The sequence below is a fragment of the Phocoena phocoena genome, chromosome 19 (genome assembly GCF_963924675.1).
Source record: "Phocoena phocoena chromosome 19, mPhoPho1.1, whole genome shotgun sequence".
Taxonomy (NCBI): Eukaryota; Metazoa; Chordata; class Mammalia; order Artiodactyla; family Phocoenidae; genus Phocoena; species Phocoena phocoena.
In genome coordinates, this window is record NC_089237.1 from 19476214 (window position 1) to 19501190 (window position 24977).

Consider the following 24977-nt stretch of genomic DNA (forward strand, 5'->3'; position numbering starts at 1 on the left):
TTGAGTAACCCAAGACTTCTTAGGCCTCCCACCATCAGCCCAAGCTGGAGGGGCTCACCTTACCCCACAGCTCACATAGGAAATGAACCGATGACCCCAGATATGTATTCTTTGACTCACAGCATTTTTTTCAAAATATGAATGAGTTGTCACACTGAGAATCAGGAGAGTTCACATAGAAATCCAGATATTCCAGCTTCTCTAAGCAAATTCGGGAGATCTGGCGACCCTGGGCCAACGCCGCACCTGGTAATAATCAGCTGGTGTTGGGTGGCCACTGTCCTCTTTGGAAGAGACCTGCACTCTCCACTTCTTTGCAGTCCCCACATTCCTTGATCATCTCCCGACACCCAGCTAGCTTCCCTCATTTGAATTCTTTATCTGGTCTCTATGGGTATCTCAGTTTGCAATCCCTGCCTTAGAGTGTGCTCCCAGGTTCCTTTACCCCAGTGGGTGCCTTTGGGGCCCAGTAATGTCTATTTCTACCCCTGGGCCTGGGCCTGTCAACATCTTTGTTTCTGTCTCTCTGCAGGCCGACACTGAAAGTGGTCTCTTCTGCTGCCAGCAACTTGCAACAGTCCCAGCAGCACTCCTCCCCCTCCCCCACCCCCAGACCTCAGCCACGCCTGTTCTCCCCCTTCCAATATGGTCTCACTCAGGGCTCTGACTTCTTGAAAATTCACCCCGGTCTCCAGCTCTCCTTTACCACCCAACACCCTGGGCTCACTTTTGGATAGGAAATAAACTCTTTATTTTTGTAGTTTCTGGCTCTGGCTGTTTCTGGAGGTTGGTCTGATAGCCCCAGGGCTTTGGAGGAACCTACACAATAGTCACTCCCCCACAGTACCCCAGGGCCCTGTTGCTGTCTCTAGGAGGGCAAAGGTGCCAACCAATCCACTTGGCACCATGTTCACGCCACCAGAGGCCCCAGAGATGAGGCAGCAACCTTAATGAGTCACTATGGGCCCATTACACCCACCCTCCCCCCAACCTGGTCAAAGCCACAGATTCAGACAGGGTATGTGGGAAGGGCCCTGACTCAGGTCCACCTCCAGTCCTGGAAAGGTGGCCCATTGGACTCCCCACCAATCCTGCATTAACCGATCCTCTACCTGTTGCGAGCTAGGTACAGCAGGGTCTGGAGGAAGCCCTTGTCACCAGCCAAGAACCTGCTAGGAATCCCCCTCTGCCCCCTCCCCTTTGCTCTCCTAAGGTCTCTCTTCTTTTTTAGCTTTCACTTCTCTGATGATCACTGCAGGGGTGGGTGTTATGGATGTTAGAAAGAGGCACCCTGGTGACCAGATGTGGGCAGCATTGTGGCAGGTTGTCCCAGACAGGTTGCCAGGTCGATTCTCCAGCTCAGGCTCCAGAGTATGAGGGGTGTTGGCTGGCGTCATAGCAACAAGGCCCACAGCTGTCTACAGGGTGAGCTTTGATTCCATACAGGTTCCGAGTAGTGTCCCTGGGGGTGGGATGCAGAAGCAGAGGAGATGCTGGTCTGTGTTGGGGGGTCGGGGGCGGGCAGAAGCAGAAGTGGTCTTAATCCATACTGAGGGGAGCAGAAAAAGTAGAAATAGTCCTGATCCATAGGAAGGGCAAAGTGGGGACTAACAGAAGTGGTTCCAATCTGCATTTATGAATGTATGGGGAGCGACAAGGCAGAAGTAGTCTGACTCAGTATTTGGCATCAGAGACAAGGGCTGGTTCTGGTTGTGGATGGAGAGAGGCAGGGGCAGGGGTGGAGGTTGGGGTTGAGCCAAAGGCGGAGGGTCCCGGTTTACGGCTGGGCAGTAGCAAGAGCTCTCCCTGTGATCCCACCCAGTAGCCTCCAGAGAGCCCTTTCTATAGCGCTTCCATCATCTTTCTCATCTCAGAATGTCCCCAACAGTCGGGTTCCCAGAACTGACTTGGCCCGAAAGCTTGGACAGGGGCTTCTCCGCGTTAGCGAGTGCTTAGGGCTGGTCCACGCGGCCTTACGTGCATATTCATTCACACCATGTTTTTCCTTTCCCAATTCTGCACACACAGTCTTCTGCACTCTTGCAACGCTCCGCCAAACGCCTCCCCTCGGGGCGCCTGGAATCCGTGATGACGCGGTCGTCAGGCCCGGCCTTAAAGAGTTCCCGGCCGGGCTCCGCCTAGCCGGCCGCCGGCTCCACCCTAAGCCTAAATCCCAGGCGGCCACCGGCTCCTCCCAACGCTGCGAACTACAAGTCCCGCCGTCCTTCGCGCGCGCTCTCCCGCCTCTCCCGCACCCCACGCCGGGACCGCCTGTGAGTCGACCAAGAGTGCCTCCCATTGGTCTCCCCGCCCTGTCAGTCGCCTGGGAGTATTGAGGGGCGGGTTGGAGGTGGAGATCCGGATCCGGAGCGGCTGAAAGGCGGAAGTGGAGGCCGGAGCCTGGGACACCGCTGGGGGGAGAGGAGCGGAGACTGTCCGAGCCCCGGCCCCAAGTACCGCCGCCGCCCCGGAGCCGCCGTGAGTGTGCCTGTCCTGGGACGCAGTGTCTCGTTCGTGTTGAAGCCTCTCCGGGGCGGCCCTTCCTCCCGCCCAACCCTGGCTTAGGGGGATACTGACCCCTCCCCCGACCCGTAGCCCCCTCTTAAGGGGCTCCCCAGGCGTCGAGCCAAAGCGGGGGAGATCTTTTCTTTCCTTCCCTTCCCTGCCCTTCGTGAGCCTTGGGAAACTCCTGTGGCTCTCCTCTGGCCTGTCCCGGTCCGGTTGTGGGAGGGAGAGACCCTAAGTTCCTCTCCCTCTGCTCCCAGAATTGGAGGAATCTTTGTCAGGTGTGAAGGAGCCCGTCCCTCTTCTCTTTTAGAGGTAGCCAGGAGTGTTGTCTGTCGTCTCTCTTGTCCCCAGCCCGTCCCCCCACCCCGCCCCGTCCCACAAAAACAGTTGTCGCTCCAGCCCTAGAGGAATTTTATCTCGATTTCCTGGGGCTGGGGCGGGGTGGGGTGGGGAGGTCCTGGCTGAGACGGCTCCCACAACTCCTTAACTTCCTCTCTTTCCTCAAGCCAGAGAGCCACCCAGGATCTCAGCAGAGTTTAAAGTCTGGGTCACTCTTTAGGAATGAGCTGTCTTCTCCGTGCCTTGCCCCCTGAGCCCCCAGCCCTGTCCTCTGGTTGTGTTGTTTCGTTCTCTGAGTGTATCTCTGGCTCTTCCTGCCTCTGAACAATTTAGCTGAGGTTTGCTCAATCCTAGCTACAGATCACATAGATCAGGGTGGATCTGCCCATTCATTATCATCTCTCTCCCCTCCTCCTCCCCCCTTGCTGGAGTCTCAGCCCTGTCCTCGCAGAGCCCGTGAGTGGTTCCAGGCTGCCTCAGAGGGACTGCTCCTCTTGGGACTGCTGTCTGTTGGTCCTTAGAGAAGAGAAAATAGACCAAAAATAAGGAGTCTGGAACTGAAGAGTCCTGGGCTATCTCTTTCCCACCCTAAACACACATGCTCACCTCCCTGATCAACAGGTCACACCACTTTTAGTCCTAGGGTCTATCTCCATTCCCTTCTGGGCTAGATCAAGTAAGTTGTAGATTGCAGAGGATTAACTTGATGCCACTGTGGTGGCACCTCTGGGTCCTTAATGTGCAAATTTTTGTAGCCCAAGGAATTCCCACACATGCCACAAAGTGCTGATGGCTCCCCACCTTTTCCGAGAGACAGCCGGTACTGACATCTGATCCTTGTCCCTTGCTTGGGACTTAGGTGTGTGAAATGGCTGCTGTCTCAGACCAAGCTGGGAGGTTCTTTGTTATGTGGCCAAAGTACAGGCCAGAGACTGCACCTTAATGAGAGCAGCCTGACTCTGAGGCCATGACTGACCCTTGCTATCTACAGTGGAGGAAGGGAGGGAAGGCCATGCAATCTTTGGGAATTTCTGTATCTCTTCAGTGTTCTGGGCCATCTTTACTGCCCTTGGATGCTACTTATAAGTGTTAAAGTTGTTTCGTCTTGAGAGCTTTTTGACCTCCTCTGGACAATCACCAGTGTCTGACTCCTGCAAACTTTTGAGCTAGGCCTGGGATGCACTCCTTTCATTTTTTATGGAACAACAAAAAAAGTTTCTTGTCAGAGTCAGCAGTAGAACCACAAGCTCTCTCTCTGTGGACTTCTTTGGAGGGTTGTTGGAGACTTCTATGGCCAACCTGGTTTCTCTAATCTGGTCAGTCTGTGCCCCTACTCACCGGCCATTGGTCTCTGACCAAACTTACCTCCTCAGTAGTGGGCTGTAGTTTCTGGAACTCTTTGGGAGTCCCAGGATGAGGCTGGCCAGCCTTCCGAGGGGACCTTCTTTGTCTGGACCTGATCTCCCAGCTCTAATTCTAAAGCAAGCTTTTGAAGGAGAAGCTCTCCCTTTCAGTGAGACAGGAAGGCGCCAGTGCCCTGACTGGTTAGGTGGCCACTTCTGGCATGCAGAGATTATAGAGTCCAAGCAGAGATCTGACACTGCTTGGCAGAGAGGGAGGGCTGTGTGTGGGACAGAAGCCCCTCCCCTCTGATGCCCTTCCTCTCCTGCTTGCCTCTTACAGCCAGTGGGTCTTTTCCTGCCTTTATACTATAGAAGGGTGGTAACAACTGATTTTTATAAATCAGTCTAAAGTTGCCAAGTTCTTTTCACATGTGTTCCTCACATGTGTTCCTGGGCGATTGTGGGAATTGTTTCTCCACTTTAGAGATGCTGCTGAAGGAATTCAAGTAGTTTGTCTTAGATCACACAGTTAGAAAATGGTAGAGCTGGGTCTTGGGATTAGATGTGCCTCATCTTCCCTAACAGCGGGTCCTCCTTTGGTCTGTTTGTGGAAGGAATGGACATGCGGGTGCGCAAGCGGTGGCCCAGGTGCGGATTCTTTCGCATCCTCATCAGTGGCACTCCTCCTCTGCTTCCGGCATTCTTCCCCAGCCCTACCCCGCCCTCCTGTCTTCTTTCTCCTCTGCCTCTGGGGACCATGGCAGTTATGAGTCCCAAGTCAGCACTCTTCAGGGCCTGAGAGTTTGCTCACATCTGCATGCCATTAATTTCCGGGGAAACGGAAAGTCAGGATGGCTAGAAAATGAAAGTAAAAGTGAGTGGACTCAGGAGTCCCTCTGGGCAGGGTGAAGGGCACAGGGAACTGGTGGAGCTGGCCTCTGCTTAGCCCCCACGATTCTCCTCTGGTGCTGCGTACTGCTTCTAGTGGGAAGAATGTGGCCATCTCCCAGGTGCTCCTTTCACTAGAATTTACATGGCAACACAGAGTAAGGTCAGAAATTTAAATCCAGCCCCACCAACCAAGTACTTCTTAGACCCTTCTTCTTCTAACCCTTGCCTGGTAAACAGAGGTGGTGTGGTGGGGTGGAAGGCACGAGAGCCTTAGAGTCAACCAGGCCTGAGTTGTCATCTGGACTCCCTCATTTACCAGTTGCGTGGCCTTGGGCTTGTTACTTGACCTCTCTGAACCTCTCTTTCTTCCAGTGAAATGGAGATACAAAATATCTTGCTGAATTAGAAACAAAGGGTAAAGCTAGTCCATTCCCTGGTACAGGATAGACAATCACGAGGTCCATGGAGTTTTGAAGGTACATCATAATTCATCCCTAGGATTCTGATTCAACATGTCTACCAGTTTTCACTGTGACGCTCGGTAGTTTGATGGATGGTTCCCATACTGTCTTGTTCCATAGATGGTAAACAGAATTGTTGTGGGTTCTATTCCCATTTTACTGAAGAGAACGCTAAGACCATGACTGTGCGCCTCCCGCTGGGGTTCTCAGACCCAGTGGATACTCAGAGCCACACATCTTTGCATCTTCTAGGCACTTCAGTCTTACTCAGTTTTCAACGTTTTTATACCAAAACAATCCTGGGTCTATTATAGATTGGAATGCAAAGTTTGCATGTATTTAAGCTAAAACAGGAAACTTGGGGACAATATTTTGATTGCAGCAGGCTGCTTTGGGTTCGATTCCCAGATTCCTGGAAGTTTGCATTTTCTCTCCCCCAGCTTGAGTCGGGATACTTTTGTTGGGGCCATTTCAGGTAGAATTTGTAAACTAGGATGTCCCCCAACCCAGGTAATAGTGCTTTCAAGAGCCTTGGCATGGGAGAATTGGAGTATTTCTTAAGGAGTTCTCTGCATTAATAGCTTGGTTCTATAAAAGATTAGTTTTCAGAGTAAACATCCCCATCTCTTGTACATAGGAACAATAATGCAAATAAAAGCTAAACTTTTTGAGTTTTGCTTTCGATGTGCCAGGCACTCTCCTTTGATCCTCGCAACAGGCCCAGGAGGAAGGCACTGCGTTCAGTCCCCAGGTTATGGTGGGGACTCCATAGTGAGTGGCGGAGCAGGGGGAGAAAGTCTGTGCTCGGATCCCTCCTCACCCTGTCTCTGGGCTAACTGCATGCTCTCCCCTTTGCACGGAAGGCCCTTCTCCACCTCCTGCCTGGGAGCAGCATCTCCCAGCTTTTCTCTCAAAGCGCAGTGGGAACATCACTTCCTCTGTGAAGCCTCCCCTCCCTTGAAGGAGGCTGAGGGCTTTTCTCTTCCCTGTACTTTCCTCTCATTGCTCCTTGTCTGCCTCCTTGTCTAGTGTGTGAGCCCTGTGGGGGTGCCGATCGTGTCCTGTTTTATCTCTGTGTCCAGTCCCACTGTGACACCCAGCATAGTAGGCTGTGGTTGTCCAAGGAAAGGGCAGACATTCAAACCTCCCCTTGAAGCAAACGCCTGCCCGTTTCCTCTAACATACACAGCACAGATGTGGTGAACCTGAGATTCACGCTCACGTCCCTCCGATCCCAAAGTCTGAGCCATTTCTTCGTCCATCCTCCGCAGAGTTGCTCATAGATAAGAGAGCGGACCCGTAAACAGGATGAATGCTACAGTACAGATGATATAGGGGGTGGAGACAGGTCACAAACTAAATTTCCAGAGGGTAGAGCTCTCTGTCCGGCGCAGTTTCATCAGGAAAGGCAGCATGGCTTTGGCCACCCACGGTGTGCTGACCCCCTTCCAGCATACGTGTACCTGGTCAGTGTGCCCCCACAGCTGTGTGTGGTCTGGCAGCACTGACCCCAGGTCAGGGCTGGGCAAGGGTCTATGGAAGTGAACTCAGCTCTGGGCCCTGGGTGCTCCTTCGCATATCTGCACAAGGCTCATTCTTGAATAAGGGTGGGCCTAACAAAGGGGGTGCCAGCAGAAGAATTGCAAAGGTAGAGTTTTCTCCCAAACCTCCACACCTGGTTTCCACTGTGATTAACATCTTACATTATATTGTACATTTGTTGCAATTAATGAACCAGTTACGATACATTATTATTAACCAATTTATACTTTATTATATTTTATTATACTTCATTCACATTTCCTTAGTTTTTATCTAGCGTCCTTTTTCCGTTCCAGGATCCCATCCAGGACACCACGTTACCTTTTAGTTAGTCTTACCTTTAGTCATGTCTCCTTAGGCTCCTCTTGGCTGTGACAGTTTCTTAGGCTCTCCTTGATGTTGATGACCTTGAGAGTTCTGAGGAGTATTGAGGAGTCAGGTATTTTATAGCGTGTTTCTCAATTGGGATTTGTCTAATGTTTTTCTCACGGTTACACTGGGGCTATGGGTTTGCGGGAGGAAGACCTCAGTGCCATTCTCACCACATCATATCAAGGGTGTGTCCAATCAACGTGACTTAGCACTGTCAGCGTCAGCTTTGGTCACCAGGCTGAGGCGATTTTTTTTGTTTGTTTTTTGACTGCGCTGGGTCTGCATTGCGGTGCGTGGGCTTCTCAAAGCGGTGGCTTCTCTTGTTACGGAGCATGGGCTCTAGGTGCACGGGCTTCAGTAGTTGTGGCACACGTGCTTAGTTGCCCCGCCGTATGTGGGATCTTCCCGGACCAGGGCTCGAACCCGTGTCCCTGGCATTGGCAGATGGATTCTTAACCACCGGACCACCAGGGGAGTCCTGAGGTGATGTTTGTCAGGCTTCTCTACTGTCTCCCCTCCCCCTTTTTGTGCTGTCCTCCTTGGAAGGCAGTCCCTCTGTGTAGCCCACACTTGAGGGGTGGGGAGGTAGGCTTCTCTCCTCCAGGGCAGGGTATCTACGTGAATTACTTGGAGTTCTTGTACACAAAAGATCTGTCTATCCTCACCCATTTATATATTCAATTATTTATATCACTATGAACTCGTGGGCATTTATTTTACACTTTGGTTTATAATCCAGTACTACTTCATTTTGTTGTTCAAATTGTTCCAACTTCGGTCATTGGGAGCTTTTTCAGCTCCCTTTGACCTACCCCCATCATCTTGGGGATTTTTCGTTTTCATTTTTGTTAGCACTTCCTTACTTTTGGGCACTACAAGATGCTCCAGGCTTACCTTGTGTATTTCCTGCCCTGGTCCTGGAATCAGCTGGCTCTCCAAGGCCACTCCCTTTTTAGCAAACGCTTCCTCTCAGTTATGTTGATGTGGAGTTTTGTGGTTGGAGTTACGTTATTTCTCCTCTTGATGGTTGGTTGTAGTCGCCAAGGCCTCCAGAGGTAGGTGAGGTGGAGCTGCGCCTGGGGAATCCACCCCTGGAGACTCCTGGGAGCTGACCCCAATGGCAGGCCGTTGCTTCTCCACACTTCTGCCACCCCTGCCTCATGCTTTTTCACTGATCCAAAAATGGTCGGATTTGGTATTTACTCTGGAGTTTACTATCCAGTTGGGAAGGTGAGGTACATAATCATTCAGTATTTCAGGTGCTAAGTTCTCCAGCTAAACCTTCCAGGTCTGGTAGGCGAGTCCATGTGGTCTGGGCCAGCGTTCTTTTGCTGCCATTCAAAAATGGACCTCCCCTTTGGGAGGGTTCATGCAGGGTTTGTGGCTCCAGGCAGGCTAAGGGCAGGCTGTCACTTTGAGCTGTGATCCTGAATCATTGAATAGCTTAAATCCTTCCGTTGTACTGTCATCCTTATGAAGATGTGTAACTTGAGCCCTGCTGGAAACACTAACTTGGGATCTTAACAGGAGTTGGTTTACAAGCCTCTTGCCTTCTATTCATAGCTCCGTGTGTGTCCCCTTCAGGTGGCTCTGTCAGAAGCATCCCAGGCGTGGGGGAGGGCGTGGGGGAGGGTGTGGGTGGCCTCCCTAACCCTGGCTGCTCTCCTAGTCATCAAATTGCTCTCCGAGCCGCTCCAAAGGCTGTGGTGATTAATGACACCAATTTCCAAACCTCTAGCATTTGCAGCCTGTTTTTTAAAAGGAACTCGGGTGTCTTTGTCAGCTGTCCTAGTCCTGTCCCCTCCCCCTCTCCACCACTGAACTCCTTCTTCCCTTTCCTGAAAGAGGCTTTGAAATGGAAGGAATGGCATTTGGGCTTTAAGATGTTTTGTGTTGTAGGGTTTTTTTGGTTTTTTTTTTAAGAGTTCATGATTTGCCTGGTTAGGGGCTTTAACTCACTGTTGATATTTTTTGGTTAGTGCTGGTCGTCCCCACCCTCCATTCTTGTGGCTTTGGAAGCCAGTTTCTAGAGAATAGAAGGTTCTGGTTGTTGACAGGACATAGGACATCAGCTGTGAGCTGCTCCTTTTTCTAGGGCACTGGTGAAAGTTGTTGTCTTAGTCTGTTTGGGCTGCTATACAAAATTACAACAGACTGGGTGGCTTATAAACAAGGAAATTTACTTCTCACAGTTCTGGAGGCTGGAAGTCCAGGATCAGGGGGCCAGCATGGTTGGGTTCTGGTGGAAGCCCTCTTCCGGGTTGCAGATTGCCAACTTCTTGCTGTGTCCTCACATGATGAAAGGGGCAAGGGCGCTCTGGGATTCTCTTTTAAAAGGGCACTAATTCCAGTCATGAGAGCTCTGCCCTTATGGCCTCACCTCCCAAAGGTCCCACCTCCAAATACCATCACAGTGGGGATTAGGATTTCAACATAGGCATTTGGGAGAGGGGCAAAAATATTCAGACTAGAGCCGTTGTCCTACTCAGCATTCTCTCCAGATGAGGGGCACTGAGGAATGGGGTTCAGGGAAACTGGAAGCAAAAGCAATATGTGAATAAATAGTGTTTGAACGTTTACTCGAGGACTCCACTTCATAGGGACTTCCCCGCCGCGAACATTTATTTATCGAGAGCTTGCTCTGAGCCACGCAGGCCCTTTGCTGAGAGTCTTCGGTGCATCCTTTACCCAGCAGCCCTGGGAGACGGGTGATGCTAATCTCTCTATTTTACACGGGAGGAGATGGGTTTAGTGACACAACACAGAGTCACCCTAGGAAGTGGTGGCTCCAGGACTTGAACTGAAGTTTGACTCCAGCACTCGTGCTCTTCACCTCTGTGTAGAAGGAACCTAAGAGGTCCTGTCTGGGGTGGCGAGGTGTCTCCTTCACTGGGCTATGGCTCTGTTAGGGGATCCAAACTGTCTGGCAGATGGATGTGTATTGAAGCCTTCAGCTGCCCTGTTCACTTGCCAGACCTAACCGGGCTGTACCTACATCGCAGGCTCGGTTCACCACATTTATGAACACCCACTGTGTGTCAGGTTTGATGTTACGTGCTGTTAAAGGGAAACCCATAGTCTGCCTTTGCGAATTTTGTAGCATGATCGTTTCATCTGCAACATGCCCTTAGCTTCTCTCACTTTCTCACTCCCAATCCTCAAGCCCCCAAGTTGTCCAACCTCTTGCCACCCGCAACAGTCATGAAAATTTGGGGCTGTGAAGTAGAAGTGTGATTCATTCATCGAAACCGGTTGAGACCCATTCATTGCCTGATTTCTTCACTTCACCCTTCTACATTTTGTTCGACAAAAATTTAAGAAAGAGGCCTTCCCTGGTGGCGCAGTGGTTGAGAGTCCCGCCTGCCAATGCAGGGGACACGGGTTCGTGCCCCGGTCCGGGAGGATCTCACCTGCCGCGGAGCGGATGGGCCCGTGAGCCATGGCCGCTGAGCCTGCGCGTCCGGAGCCTGTGCTCCGCAACGGGAGAGGCCACAACAGTGAGAGGCCCGCGTAACAACAACAAAAAAAAAACAAAGAAAAAAAATTTAAGAAAGAGAAAATCAGCCTAAAATATTGTTCTTTGGCACCAGGGCTCCTGAGAGCAGCCATCATCCCTCAGATCCCACAGCAGGAACTTTGACCTTGTTTCTCGTTGGTTGGGCAGCCTCTGACCATAGCGTGTGTGGTGTCTGAGCAGGAGGAATTTGGTTTTGCCAGATCTGATACCTGACTCTCTTTTCCCCTGCTTGCCTCTGAAGCATGACCTCTGCCCTCTGCTCTCTGTTTAGGAGCTGAGGGCAAAACAAAGAGGGTGGTAACTTAAACTGACTTTCTGTTTTTTTGTAAAGACAGGAAGGGTTTGTGAGAGGTGTCAGTTGTTGGCATGAGTAGCTCGATCAACAGGTGTTGCTGATGATCCTGACTTTCAGCAGAGGTTCTTGGAGTCTTTCTGGGCCTGGGGCAGCAGCAGAAGCAGCAGCTGTTCAGGCAGGTACTCCTGGCCCCTGCAGAGACCTTCCCAAGACAGAGGGATCGATGGGCCCTGTATTGTTGAGATCCTAGTTAGCGCCGTCTGGGGAAGTAGTAACTGCATGAGCATAAACAGCTCAAACACAGAGTAATGGTGAGGCTTGTGGGTCAGCCGGTCTCCTACAGCTGTCCTGACTGGCTTCCGCATGACCTGTGCTCCATCCCAGGGCCGTGGCAGGTATAGGTTGTGGCCAGGGAAGAAGCTGAGCCTTGTCCAGCTATCTTTGTGTTCTACCTGGCACCAGCAGGTGAAGAGCTGGGGCGGTGGGGGGGAGGTGAGCCACCACACAGCCTTGGTCCCATTCACCCCGCACCCCGTACCCTGTAGCTGGATGCGTGTGTGGGTTTGTGCCACCGAAAGTGCCAGACTTCAAATTAGGCTTTCGCTTGAGGCTTCTTAGAGAGCTGCCCTACATGGGCCTGGAGGGTCTGCCACAGCCTTGCTGGCTGAGGTGTGCTGAGCCGGAGGCCAGGCCCTCTTAGGGAGATAGTCTCTTAGGAGGAGCACTCGTAGGGCCGAGAGCCCCCTGGTGCCTCTTCGAATCAGTAGGCAGCACGAGCCTTGCCTGGTGCGGCTGTAGGCAGACCGCTGTCTGGCTGGCTTTCCCCATGACCCCACCACCCAAGCGCCTGGCTCCTCTGTGGCCAGCAGGGCCGGTGAATGAGAACCCTAGAGTTGCCCCTGAATCCCGGGGCCCTTCCACAGATGGTATGGGCAGCCACAATGGCCAGGCTGTGTCAGCAGATCCCTGTAGATAAGCCCCTGCCCCCACCAGCAGCCTTCCTCCCCATGGGCACAGGAAGAGAGGGACTGGAGGTTTTCATCCTGGGCCTGAAAGTTAGCGCTGACTCTGCTTCTCCTCCTCTCCAGGGAGCCCGTCTGTGGTTGAGAGCTGAGAAAGCAGCTTGGAGATCGGAGAAGGATTTCTTGGTGCCTCTTGCTGGGGCAGGGCCGCGGGAGGCTGGGGGTCTGTCCTCAAGAGTGGCTTCCACCCAACTCGGCCTGGCACCTATGCTGAGCGACACAGCCGGTCTTCCCGACGAGGGAGAGGGCTGCAGGGGCAGCTGTGCTCTGGCTGGCTGCTCCTGGCACAGTTCCAGGTTCAGCCCGGACACCGGGCAAGGGCCACTCGGTCATGCGTATCCAGGGTTTAAGCCTCTTGGTGCCCCTGCACACTGGCCCCTTTGCAGGTGTTGGTGGAGTTCGTGGACTCCATGCTCACAGGCGTCACTGTGGTGCAGGAGTCTAGGCACTCAGCCCCAGTAGAGTCTTACTGTTGAAAGGGGAGTGAAGTGAAACTGCTCCCAGTTAAGGGAGTTGGGCGGGCTGGGGCAGATTTAAGGGCCTGCCCCAGCGGTAGGGGGCCCCCCTCTCACTCTCAGTCCCCTCTGGGATGATTTCCCCCCCTTCCCCCTGGAAAGGGAGTTGTCTTGCTGTGGCTCTGTAAAGGCAGCATACCCTTCCTCTCCTGCTGCCATCTCCCCTCAGCCCCCTACTTACTGGTGGGAAGAGGCTACAGTCCTGGCCTGACACACCCTGTCAGCATCTCCCCGAATCTCAACCTGCACCGTTAAGCTTCTGGCTTCCAGGGCCCAGCTTCTTCTGTGACATGCTCCAGGTGAGAGACAGGCTCTCTGTGTGGCAATTCCATAGTCCTGGTCACACAGGGAAGACACCCCTCTCTTTGATTCCACCCCTAAACCCCTTTTCCCTCTGCAGATACGCTCTGGACTGGTTGGGGAGTGCAGAGCATCACACCATCATAACCTCTTTCTCCCTGCTGAAAAGACAAGCGTCAGCTTCTCTTTTTACTATCGTGAAGCTTTAAACAACTTTAAGATTCTTTAGCTCACAGTTAAGTACAAACAATAAATATATTCTTAATATGTATGCAGCAGGCACATTTGTTTATGGTGAATCCTGCTCTCTTGCCCCTTATTTGTTTGGGTATCTTTGTTCTATTTTGGCCCTCTTCTAATTCAGACAGCATCTTTTTCATAGTCTTTTTTTTTTTTTTTTAATTTATTTATGACTGTGTTGGGTCTTCGTTGCTGCGCGTGGGCTTTCTCTAGTTGCGGCGAGCGGGGGCTACTCTTCGTTGCGGTGCACGGGCTTCTCACTGCAGTGGCTTCTCGTTGCGGAGCACGGGCTCTAGGCGCACGGGCTTCAGTAGTTGCGGCACACGGGCTCAGTAGTTGTGGCTCGCGGGCTCTAGAGCGCAGGCTTCAGTAGTTGTGGCGCACTGGCTTAGTCGCTCCGCGGCATGTGAGATCTTCCTGGACCAGGGCTCGAACCCGTGTCTCCTGCATTGGCAGGTGGATTCTTGACCACTGCGCCACCAGGGAAGCCCCTTTTTCATAGTCTTTACTCTGAATTGTTTTATACTAAGAGAGAAAATATTTTATGTACAGGGGAGCTAGATTGGTATCATATTTCTAAGCTTTAATTTTTCATTGCTGTATGCAAAATTCTATACCAGCAGCATTTTTAACGTTTTTATTGACATGTAACTTACATACAGTGAAGCTTACAAATCTTTTTTTTTTTAATAAATAAATGTATTTATTTATTTTTGGCTGCGTTGGGTCTTTGTTGCTGCGCGCAGGCTTTCTCTAGTTGTGGTGAGCAGGGGCTGCTCTTCCTTGCGGTGTGCGGGCTTCTCACTGCAGTGGCTTTTCTTGTTGTGTAGCACGGGCTTCAGCAGTTGTGGCTCGCAGGCTCTAGAGTGCAGCCTCTGTAGTTGTGGCTCACGGGCTTAGTTGCCCCGCGGCATGTGGGATCTTCCCGGACCAGGGCTCGAACCCATGTCCCCTGCATTGGCAGGCAGATTCTTAACCACTGTGCCACCAGGGAAGTCCTGAAGCTTACAAATCTTAAGTGCATTTTTACATTTGTAGACGTCCATTTATCTACTTCCCAAATCAAGATATAGAACTTTTCCATCCAGCAGCGTGTTTTTTAAATTTGATACAAACCCCTTTTCCCATAGTTAAAAGCCATATTTTATTAAAGCATAGACAGAAGGTGGTGGCCCCATTATTCTTAGTGGATGTGATGACGTTATTAATATTCTTGGGTTGGAGCCTTTCTGGAGTTATGAGTCCTGGGCTCGGGCTCTGCCACCACCTGACTGTGACCCTGGGCAGGTCACCTTGCCTCACCTCCATCTCCTTCTCTGTAATTATGAAGAGGAGTTTTGAGCTTTGACAACCAGTGAGTCAAAGCTACTTAGTTAGGCTCTTAGTAGTATAACAACCCTGCCGTTCGTTAGAACCTCACCTTCAGGAGGGTGCTGTACCATGCACACCATGTGTTGTTTCATTTAACAGCTCTGTGTGACTGGTATGAAGTAATACCATTTTATAGATAAGGGACTGAAGCTGACAGCGGTCACTCATCTGCCTTGACCAGGGTCACTCAACTAATAAACGGTGGAGCCAGGCTTTTAACCAAACCCAGTTCAGCCTCCCGCGTCCCGACTGCTCGTTGTGCTGGGAAGGAGCGTGGGGACCTCATGGGGCTCTTGGCTGTGTTGCTTCAGATTCTTCTTTCCTCTGTCTCTGCAACCAGCTCGAGGCCTGCGTAGTCCTGCTGTGAGTCTGCCCTGTGGTCCTGGGTGCCAGTAGTGGTGGTTTTCCCTTTGAGGACGAGCTGTGTTCTTGAGTCTACGGGTAAATCATCTCCCCTGCTGTTCTGAGCGTTTTAATGTCTTCTACCTTAGCTTTTGAACCCAATTACCTCTCCCGTGTCCCCTGATTTTTTCATTTATTCTCTTTAAGCTAACAGGTTGCTGCTGATGTCCTCTTGCCCAACTCTCAGGGTGTTAAATATTCAGGAATGCTTTTATCCAGAGTAAAGTGTAGCTGAAGAGTCACCGGTCAGAACCGCCTCCAGGGGCCCTGGGCGGGCTTGCTGGGTTCTCTGCACCACGCCCTCCCCACTCCTCTCCCTGTGCTGGTCCCAGGGGGCCCCAGGCTAACCTTGAGTGAGCAAGTCTAGAGCAGACCAGCCTCTGGCCAAAACAAAATCTGGTTGGTTTCCTTAATCTGCTCACTATCCGAGCTGTGCCGGGACTCTCAGCTAGAGGAAGTCTCCGAAGCAAACAGGAAGCACGAGAGAGACACCCACCAGCTGGAATTGCTCACTCTTTACCAGAAGGACAAAGAGTATGAAGTGGGTGACTTCATGGATTAGAGAAGAGAAAGGTGAACATTTCGAGTGGAGGCTGGGGGGAGGGGCAACATTCCAGCAGGATCTCGCATCTTGGAGAAGGCTTCAGGTGTTGAATAAAGCCAGGAACCAGTCTCCAACCGCCAGCCTGATCCACCTGTATTGCCCACGGCACCTGTCTGGGGGGCGCCTTTCTCACATTCCTCCCTCCTTCCTGTGTCAACTGCAGCTCTTGGGCTTAAATCAGCCTCCTAGAATCACTTGGGGATTATTTTGTTTTATTATTTTATTTTTTTGGCCACGCCGCATGGCTTGTGGGATCTTAGTTCCCTGACCAGGGATTGGACCCGGGCCCCCAGCAGTGAAAGCACCCAGTCCTAACCACTGGACCACCAGGGAATTCCTGGGGAACTTGTGTTAAAAACGTTGATTTCTGGACTGTGCCTCTAGAGATTCTAGATTCAGTTGGTCAGGCTTATTTTCTAAACGCCCCGGGTGATTCTGATGAAGAAAAGTTTTGAGACCCACTGACCTACAGTGTCCAGGGCAAGGAAGAGCAGCGTCCCGTTCTTCTTTCCTCTTTCTCTCCCCGCTTGGCCCCAGGATGGGCTGGGTGTGTGCCCATTATGCCTGTTCACGGGCCAGAGTGTTTAGGAGCTCCGATCCCTTCTGCCCTTTAATGTGCCCCATGGGGAAAGGTGTAGGATGCCCCCGTCCTCGAATTCTCTCCCGTTTCCCGTGAAGACGTGGGGTTGGGAGTGGTGCTTGTTCTCGTGGCCTCTGAAGAAACCAGGTTTCTGATTTGGAGCGTGGCGGAGGGGGTTACGGCAAGGAGGGGCCCTCAAGGTGCTGCTTTACCCATTTCAGCAGCTTCACGAAAATATCCAGGAGGAAATTCATCCCACTTGTGTGTTTTTCCTGGTGCTGGAGAAACTGGTTTTTAAAAATATATATATATTTTTGGCCTATTCTGTATCTTATAAGGAACTTTGACCACAGCTTTAGCTCTTAAAGGGAATTGGATTTTGGTCTGAAAGAAGGCTTTTACTGGGGACTTCCCTGGCGGTCCAGTGGTTAAGGCTCCGTGCTCCCAATGCAGGGGGCACGGGTTCGATCCCCGGTCGGGGAACAAAGATCCCTACAAGCCACGTGGTATGGCCAAAAAAAAAAAAAAAAATTACTAAAAAACCAGAAGACTTTTACTGTGCCATTTTGGGTTATAATTCCATCATTTGACTGTGCCTGTGGGTAATTCTAGCTGCTGGTTCAGGAGGAAAGATTCCCACAGTGGGCTTGCCTCCCCCAGACAGCAGGCAAGCTCAGTGAATTCACCTTTACCACCTGCCAGGGGCTCCGTCTCTGATTTCCCAGTCTTGGGAGGGGAGGGCATAGGGCTTCCTGGGGCTCAGAGTGTGGCCTTTGCCTGTCTGAGGCACCTCCATGTCTCCATGTGCCCTTCATGGCACAATCAGCTTCCTCTGTGCTTTATTGTCTGGGAAGGTTCAAGACCTCTGCTCATGTGATCACTAAGTGGGTCCAGGTAAACCACGAGGCAACAGGCCATAAAAAAATGCTGTGTGTGCCTGCTCAGGTATCTGTGGAGGGCAGGACCAGCATCCAGGCAGAACATGTCACCAGGCCGTTTGCGCCAGGCGGAGCACCCAACAGCGCTTAAGAAATGCAGACACAGGCCCTTCTCCAAACCTTCATCGGATCTCCAGGGGCTGGCTGCACAGGTGATTTTGTTGTGCAGACGGTTGAGAACTGAGAACCACTGCATGAAAGTTATTTGTCTCTTCTGGCTTGTTTAAAAAATCAGATTCTGTCTGGGCAGGTTTGGAAACCCACTGGTTTGATAGGGACGAGACTTAGATGTTACCTCTGTTTTTCTTGACTTGTAGATGCTGGTTACCTCCTACCCCAGTGGCCCTCAGCCTCAGCTGCTTTGGTTTTCTTGGAATCAGTCTTCCCCTCTGTTCCCCTCACCCCACTCATTCATACCTCCTCCTCCAGTGCCCCAGCCACACTGTTGCCTGGCCAAGATTATGTGTCACGTGGATTCGTGGCAATAACCAACCTGTAATTCCATCGTGGTTTCCCATCATTGCTGTTGCCTGGCCTGGCCCTGGGCGACTCCTCCCACTGGTGGCAGGAATACACAGGGACTACAAGATCACTGTGACTGTCAGCCAGAGCCAGCCCTTGCTGGGCCAGCAAAGCTGCTGCCACTGAAAGAGTCTCTCATTCACCCAGCAGCCCGAAACCAAACACAGAGGGTGGGCGTTGCCTCCACCGTTCTTCCTACAGCCAGGAGGATGGCTGGCGTCCAGGCACCCTCACCATGTGCTGGGTGGCCTTGAGCAGGGCATTTAACACCTGAGCGCAGGCTGTTTATCTGAAAAATGGGAGGTGGTTTTAAAGCTTAAAGGAGATAATGGTCGTGCAGGCGTTCAGTAAATGTTAGCTGTCTCTGAAAATCATTTCATTTGGTGAGCGCTCTTTGAATTCCCTGTTTGTCCAGAACATAGAGAGGAAGGCAGCAAAGAAGCCAAAAGCACGGCCCTCACCTCAAGGGCCATAGTGTAGAATCTTGCCAACGTCACTGACTGGGGTGAAAAGAGAAAGCATCTTAAACTAAAATATTTCAAAACTGGCATTTCTTGTCACTAATTGAGATTCCCCCCCCATGCTTCCTTCCTTGTACTCTTGGGGAATAGGTGGCCCCCGCTGCAAACCTCTTTTCCTTTAGTGCCGTCCAGAAAGGAAACTGTTGTTCCTGGTTAGTGAATCACTCTTCCTGAAGCTCACTTTTTAAATGAGTTGCTGGGAGAACTTGGACGTGGAGAAACGATTTGAGGTTGCACAAAGCAAGCCCTCTGTGCCTGCTTCTCGCATGAGCACAGACCATTGCTTCCCACAAACGTTCCCCTCTTCATTCACACCCCGTCCTTTGACTGTCAGGGAACGCGCTCCCTGCGTTCAGGGGCAGGTCAGGGCTGTCTTGCTCCGAAGACCCTTCCTGCATAGACTCTATTCTGCACAGGGCATTCTCATCCAAACCTTTTCTTCTCAGCTTAGGTTCAAACGCCGCACAGCGTGTTTTGGACACAGTACCTACTCACAGTGCTCGTTTGTCAAACATTCTGTGTACGTTCTGATACCTTCTAGTATAAGTCTTCTAGAGGCTTCTGGAGATAGTCTCCTCATCCTTCTTTGCAGTTCCAAACCTTAAAAAAAAAAAAAAGTTGACGCCTCCGAGGGTACCACTGACTGAGTGACTAAGATGTCAGTGCAGGGGCTTCCTTGGTGGTGCACTGTTTGAGAGTCCGCCTGCCGATGCAGGGGACACGGGTTCGTGCCCCGGTCTGGGAAGATCCCACGTGCCGTGGAGCGGCTGGGCCCGTGAGCCATGGCCGCTGAGCCTGCGTGTCCGGAGCCTGTGCTCCGCAACGGGAGAGGCCACAACAGTGAGAGGCCCGCGTACCGCAAAAAAAAAAAAAAAAAAAGATGTCAGTGCAGGAACACCAGCTGCCGGGTGTGCAGGTCTTGGTCTTGGTCCCCGTGTTTGTCTCCGCCCTCCCACACCTCCCCCTCGTCCTCCCTCAGCCCTGCCTCTGCCAGTGGAGAATGGAACTGAGGTCTCTATTTAAAAGGGAGCTTTGGCAGCTGTCTGACTGCCGGCAGAGCTCGCTGGCTGTGGTGTGTGTTTGGTTTTTTAATGTGTGTGAGACTTCTGGCCCATCAGAAATGAGAGCGCTGGGGGGAAGAGGCTCAGGGTGAGGGAGTGAAATAAGGCTTTGATTCCAGCCTCACACTGAGACCGGAGATGGCAGGACAAAACAGCTCTTTTGATAACGACTTGCACCTGGCCAGGCCCTGGTCCCTGAGTGCCCAGGAGGTTGGCCGAGCACCTTGTCTGAGGAGCTTTCCACTGGGACTCCCCGTTCCCTGGTTGGCCTCACCACCCACTCTGGCTTTGCACGGAGGCAGGCTGTGATCTGAGCTACCAGACCGCACACAGGTCAACTGTTTGTTGAGCTAGATCCTAGTGTCCGCTGAGCCATTTTCTGGTACCCTGTGTTGCCTGTTGACTTAACTGTCCCCAGGCTGGCACATGCCCATTCCTCTCCTGTGGGCGTTTATTTGTATGTGAATGTACATATCTGGGGATGGGAGGTCAGTGTGTTTGCCCAGAGCTGTGAGCCTAGAGTTGGGGGACCACTTTTCCCTTTACTGTCGGACGGCTGTAGGGCCAGGAGATGTGCGGTACAGCCGAGTTAGGGCTCATGTCCTAACTTGTGGAGAAGCCGGGCAGGGGGTTAGGGAGAGGGGAGGCAGTCAGCCAGGTCATCAGGGCGGGGCAGTGACCTGTGGTTTAGGGAGGGCTCACTGGGTGGCAGTCTTTGGCCTAACCCAGCACTTCCGATTTCTCCCTTGCAGTTGGAGGCCCCTCCCCACTAAGTGCCTCTTTGCACAGCACTGGCCCCCGCCCCCACGCTCACCGGCACCACTGCAGCGGGACGGGCCATGGCGGGTCGGGGAGGTGCAGCACGACCCAACGGACCAGCTGCTGGGAACAAGATCTGTCAGTTTAAGCTGGTCCTGCTGGGGGAGTCCGCAGTGGGCAAATCCAGCCTCGTCCTCCGCTTCGTCAAGGGTCAATTCCACGAGTACCAGGAGAGCACAATTGGAGGTGAGTGGGCCCGAGGGAGAGGGGGTGGCCTCAGGGGAGTGGAAGAAATGCCTTGGTGTCGTGGAGGAGAAGGGAAGCTAACTGCCCAGAGGCTAAGCATGCCCGGGGCAGCAGCGCCTTGCCTCATCTGGGCCCTGGAATCAAACCCAGCAGCTGGTCTCCATGTCAGAGTCTCAACAAGCATCTAGTAGGAATTAGCTGAGATTCGAAAACTGCCTTCCTCTCCTGGTTCCGTCTCTTGATTTCTTTGTGTGGCCCCGGGTACACCCTTCCACTGGCCTGGGGAGGGAGAGGCTGCGTCTGCCTCTCTGAGGGTTCTTCTTACCGCTACTAGGCAGTGCATCTACCCCGGCCTCCCCCACGTTCCAGAATGGGGAAATGGCCTCGTAAGTGGGCTGGCGTTTCTGAAGCTGAGCTTTACCCCTTCTTGAGCTCAGAGCCCATCATTGATTTCCCAGTGGTCAGCATTTAGCACGTGAGGGTCTGGACCCAGCCTCCTGCCTCAGTGGCCAGTACACACCCCGAGGGGCTGGGGCCGACCTTGGGCTTGAGTCATCCTTTTTCTACCCTCTTGGTCGGCAGGAGGTTTCCAGGCAGCTGGAAACGAAGTAGGCCGTGTCAGCAGTCTTCTGCTGCCTCCTCAGCACTCGAGTCAGGAGCCGGAGAGGGGAAGTGAGGCAGTGCCCCAGGCCCCTCAGGGAGGAGGGGGGAGGGCCGACCAGGAGAGCCGGCTTCCTGCACAGAGCCGTCGGGATCCTCTGCTGAGACTTCCACCTGCCAGCCCCAGCTGCGAGACGCCTTTGAAGCACGTGCACAAGTGCCGTGTGTTCCCCTGCCTCCTCAGGCCAGAGATGGGGTCACTGTGTTCCCTGAAGGTCGAGCCAATCAGGAGTAAAGTCGAGGGCAAAGCCGAGGGTGGCGGCTAGCCAGCGTGCCTGGAGGTGGCAGGGGTAGTGGGAAGCCGGCCACCCAGCCCCCACCTGGCAGTAGCACGGCGTGTACTTCAGTCTCCTCCAGCGTGGCTGAGTGTGTGTGAGAGTGTCCTCAGGACACCGAAGGCCAGCCGTGCCACTGGGCTGGAGCAGACGGAGGGGCTAGGACTGTTCTCTGAGGGGAGGGAGGGGAGGAGGAGCGTGGGCCCACCCTTTTGTGCTTGGGACCAGGCTTCTCCTAGACTTTCCCTGTCCTGCCCCTCGCCGCTGTCCTTCAGAGAGGGCTCCTGAAATGGCTGAAGTACAAGCAGGCTTCCCTTCTCCTCCCAGTCCTGCCTGGCTGGGTCTGTAAAGCCTGTGCAACCCCCAGCCCCCTCGACTCACAGAAGCGCCCGCTCCACCTGCCTTGCTCGGCTTCTCTGGCCGCCGGGTTGCGGGTTTTCGGGCTTCTAAGTGCAGATACGTGAGGGTGTCTCCTCGGCCCCTCTGTGCCTGGTAACACTGCCCTCCCTCTTCCAGCGGCCTTCCTCACACAGACCGTCTGCTTGGACGACACAACAGTCAAGTTTGAGATCTGGGACACAGCTGGACAGGAGCGGTATCACAGCCTGGCCCCCATGTACTATCGGGGGGCCCAGGCTGCCATCGTGGTCTACGACATCACCAACACAGTAAAGATTTTCCCTTGCTTCTCGACCCTTTGTTCCTGAATGGGGGGGTGGGCACATTTCCTCTGGTGTTTGGGGGTGTCTCGCCAGAATCTTCAGGGTGGTGACATCTTAGACACCTCGGCTCTGCCAGCGCCAGCTTCTCCAGTGAACAGCCCTGGGCAGAATGCCTGCTCCGTCCTGTTGACGCTCTGGCCCTGTCTCCCCAGGATACGTTTGCACGGGCCAAGAACTGGGTGAAGGAGTTGCAGAGGCAGGCCAGCCCCAACATCGTCATCGCGCTCGCGGGCAACAAGGCCGACCTGGCCAGCAAGAGAGCCGTGGAGTTCCAGGTGGGGGACGGACCAGGCCCCGGGGGAGGACGAGCCAGCTCCACTCGGCTTCCCCAGGCTGCTTGGGCTTTGTGAAGGGCTGTGTTGGGCGGCAGCAGGGGAGCTTCTGTTTGCTGTCCCCTCACGGCTCGAGCATGGGCCTAAAGGGGATGCCGTCCACCACTCCGCCTTCTCTGTCAGTGGTGGTGGTGGGGTGTGTGTGCATATGGATAGCAGAAGCTTCGGCTAATTTTTTCTATGAACTGGCTTTTTAACCAAACGGTGAAAAAGACAGACTTTTTCAGGTAATATGTGCACATAGGAGATTTTAAACAGCACAAGAAGGTATACAGGATGAAATTTGGGTCTCTGACGCTAGAAACTCAATCTCCCTTCCCCCAAGTTCCTCGCAGTTTCTTGTCTTTCTGGAAACATGCACAAGCGCATGAATCCCTTTCTTTACATACTATATACTTAACTTTTTTACCACTCCCCACCCGATGGACTTCTAGGTCGTGTGTAATTGCGAAAGACTGGAAACGGTGCCATAGTCGACATGCACATACTTTTGTCCAAATGTGCAAGTGTATTTGTAGGATAGCTTTCTAGAAATATTTCCTAGCCTAGTGATTTTGAAGAGCAAGAAGGCAGATTGGGCCTATGGAGACCCGAGTCAAACTTCTGCCGACGTGTGTGAGCTGAGAGGTGCTGTATGTGAAGTGGGGGAGCTCAGAGCAGGGGAGCCTTAGGCCTGAACACCCCTGTGTTGTCTCTGTTGTGTGGAAGACACTGTGATCAGGGAAGATTTTTACCCTGGGCCTCAGCCCCTGCCAGCTGTCAGTGTTTCCCTCCCACCCACTTTCTCACCTCCGTCCAAATCAGGAAGCACAAGCCTATGCAGAGGACAACAGTTTGCTGTTTATGGAGACGTCAGCAAAGACTGCGATGAATGTGAATGAAATTTTCATGGCAATAGGTAAGTTGCCTCGGCTCCTCTCCCCCAACCGGGGTGTGTTACTTGCCTGCTGTTCTGTAGTAGGTCTGTGGGGTCCCTTCACCAGCAGATCTTTTACCATTTTTGATACTTTGATAAAATTGTTTTCTTTTTCATCTGACTCTCACTCCAGAGGTTTCTAAAGCCTGGGCAAAGTCTCACCACTTCACTTCCTGACCCTGCAGTGTACCACCCACCTAAAGCTGTACATCACCAGCCCCCTACCCGCTTAGGATTTTGGGGCTCATTTGGCTCTAGAGTCATCCATCCTGTGTGGGTTTGAATCCTCCCTCTACCACTTACTAACTCTGTGGTCCTGGGCAAGTTATTTAACCCTCTTTGCCTCAGTTTCCTGAAAGACCCAAAATATACTTGGCACATAGAACACACATCCATCAGGATGTTGGTTATCACTGATTGGGTGGTACCCAAGTGGACTTGGGAGAGTACTAGGGTTCCCCCACAAACACCCATCTTCCCCCTCGTCTCCCAAACAGCTAAGAAGCTTCCCAAGAACGAGCCCCAGAATACAGCTTGTGCTCCGGGCCGGAACCGAGGAGTGGACCTCCAGGAGAACAACCCTGCCAGCCGGAGCCAGTGCTGCAGCAACTAAGCCCCCCTTACCTGCCCACTGCCCCCACCTCCTCCGCCTCAACCACCCGACTGGAATCCACTCTAACCAATCGCACTTACCGACTCGGGCCACCACTGGGGGGCAGGGGGAGGGGCCCACCATGGTTTCTCCATATCATTTTGATCATAGGCCGGAGTGAGTTATTCCACCTGCACCTTTCTGTACAAATACTAATTCAATTTTAAGTCTTAAGTCACTTTTTTAATATATATGATCTGCTCTTCCCACCTCTGCCCTGTCTACCGCTCTCCCACTCTTCCTTTGCCGGCAGTAGCCACGTGCCCCTGTTCCCCCCACCCTGGTGTATGGGGAGGCGGGGGTTGGAGCAGTTCCCTTCTCTCCCTCTTGCTGATCAGCGGGCTCAGGAAGAGCATCCATATCCTTAACTGTGTTTGGAGTGTGCTTCGTGCTGGGTGACGGGGCAGGCCCTAGGGGCCAGGGAAGGGGGAGGCAGCTCTTCCCTCAGCTGGCTGTCATCAGGCTGCAGCGTCCCCTCCCCACCCCCTGACTCACAGCTGGGAGAGAACCCACAGCATTACCACAGCATTATTGTGACAGCCACGAACCCATTGCCCACAGCCCCCGTCCCCCTCGTCCTTGGTCACCCTGACCTCTGGCTCTGAGCCCTGTTCTGACCAAATCACAATGATGAGTATTTGGGGGGGTGGGTGGGTAAGGGGGGGTAGTGGGAGGGGATGGAACCAACTTTTTCTGTATTTTGTATTGTATGTTTTCTTCAACATGTAACCAATCAGTATCTTGTCAATATAGTCAGCCGATCGATCGACCTCCCGCTTGTCTTCCTTGTCTTTCTCTGGCAGAGTTTATCAGACCGTAGCCTCTCTAGCTTACTTGAAGTTAATTTAAAATGAACCTCTAAATCTTGTTAAACAAAAGCTTTCTTCCCCCCCGCCCCCAAAGTGAGGGGATGTTGGTGGTCATGGTAACGAAGAGAAAGAGGCCAGCTGTTACTGCTCTAACTGGGTGGAGTGGGGTGAGAGTGAGCTGGGGCTGAACCTCACCAAGGTTGAAGTTGAGGGCCTTGCATTTGCCTCTCCCCCAGCCCCTCCAGGTTATATTGGGGTATGT

General features: G+C 52.7%; 1 protein-coding gene across 2 annotated transcripts; it reads left to right on the forward strand.

The window, feature by feature from the left end:
• The first annotated feature begins 2353 nt into the window (after positions 1–2353).
• RAB5C (RAB5C, member RAS oncogene family) lies at positions 2354–24676 on the forward strand. 2 transcript variants are annotated; one of them, XM_065896600.1, is made up of 6 exons: positions 2354–2478; positions 20097–20349; positions 21801–21952; positions 22159–22281; positions 23143–23236; positions 23752–24676. In XM_065896600.1, exons 2-6 carry the CDS (start codon positions 20184–20186, stop codon positions 23865–23867), a joined length of 651 nt encoding a protein of 216 aa, XP_065752672.1. In that variant the 5' UTR covers positions 2354–2478; positions 20097–20183; the 3' UTR covers positions 23868–24676. The 2 variants fall into 2 exon arrangements, with proteins under 2 accessions (XP_065752672.1, XP_065752673.1); XM_065896601.1 differs by lacking the exon at positions 2354–2478 and having other exon boundaries at positions 20184–20349; positions 21843–21952; positions 23752–24073.
• The last annotated feature ends 301 nt before the right edge of the window (positions 24677–24977 follow it).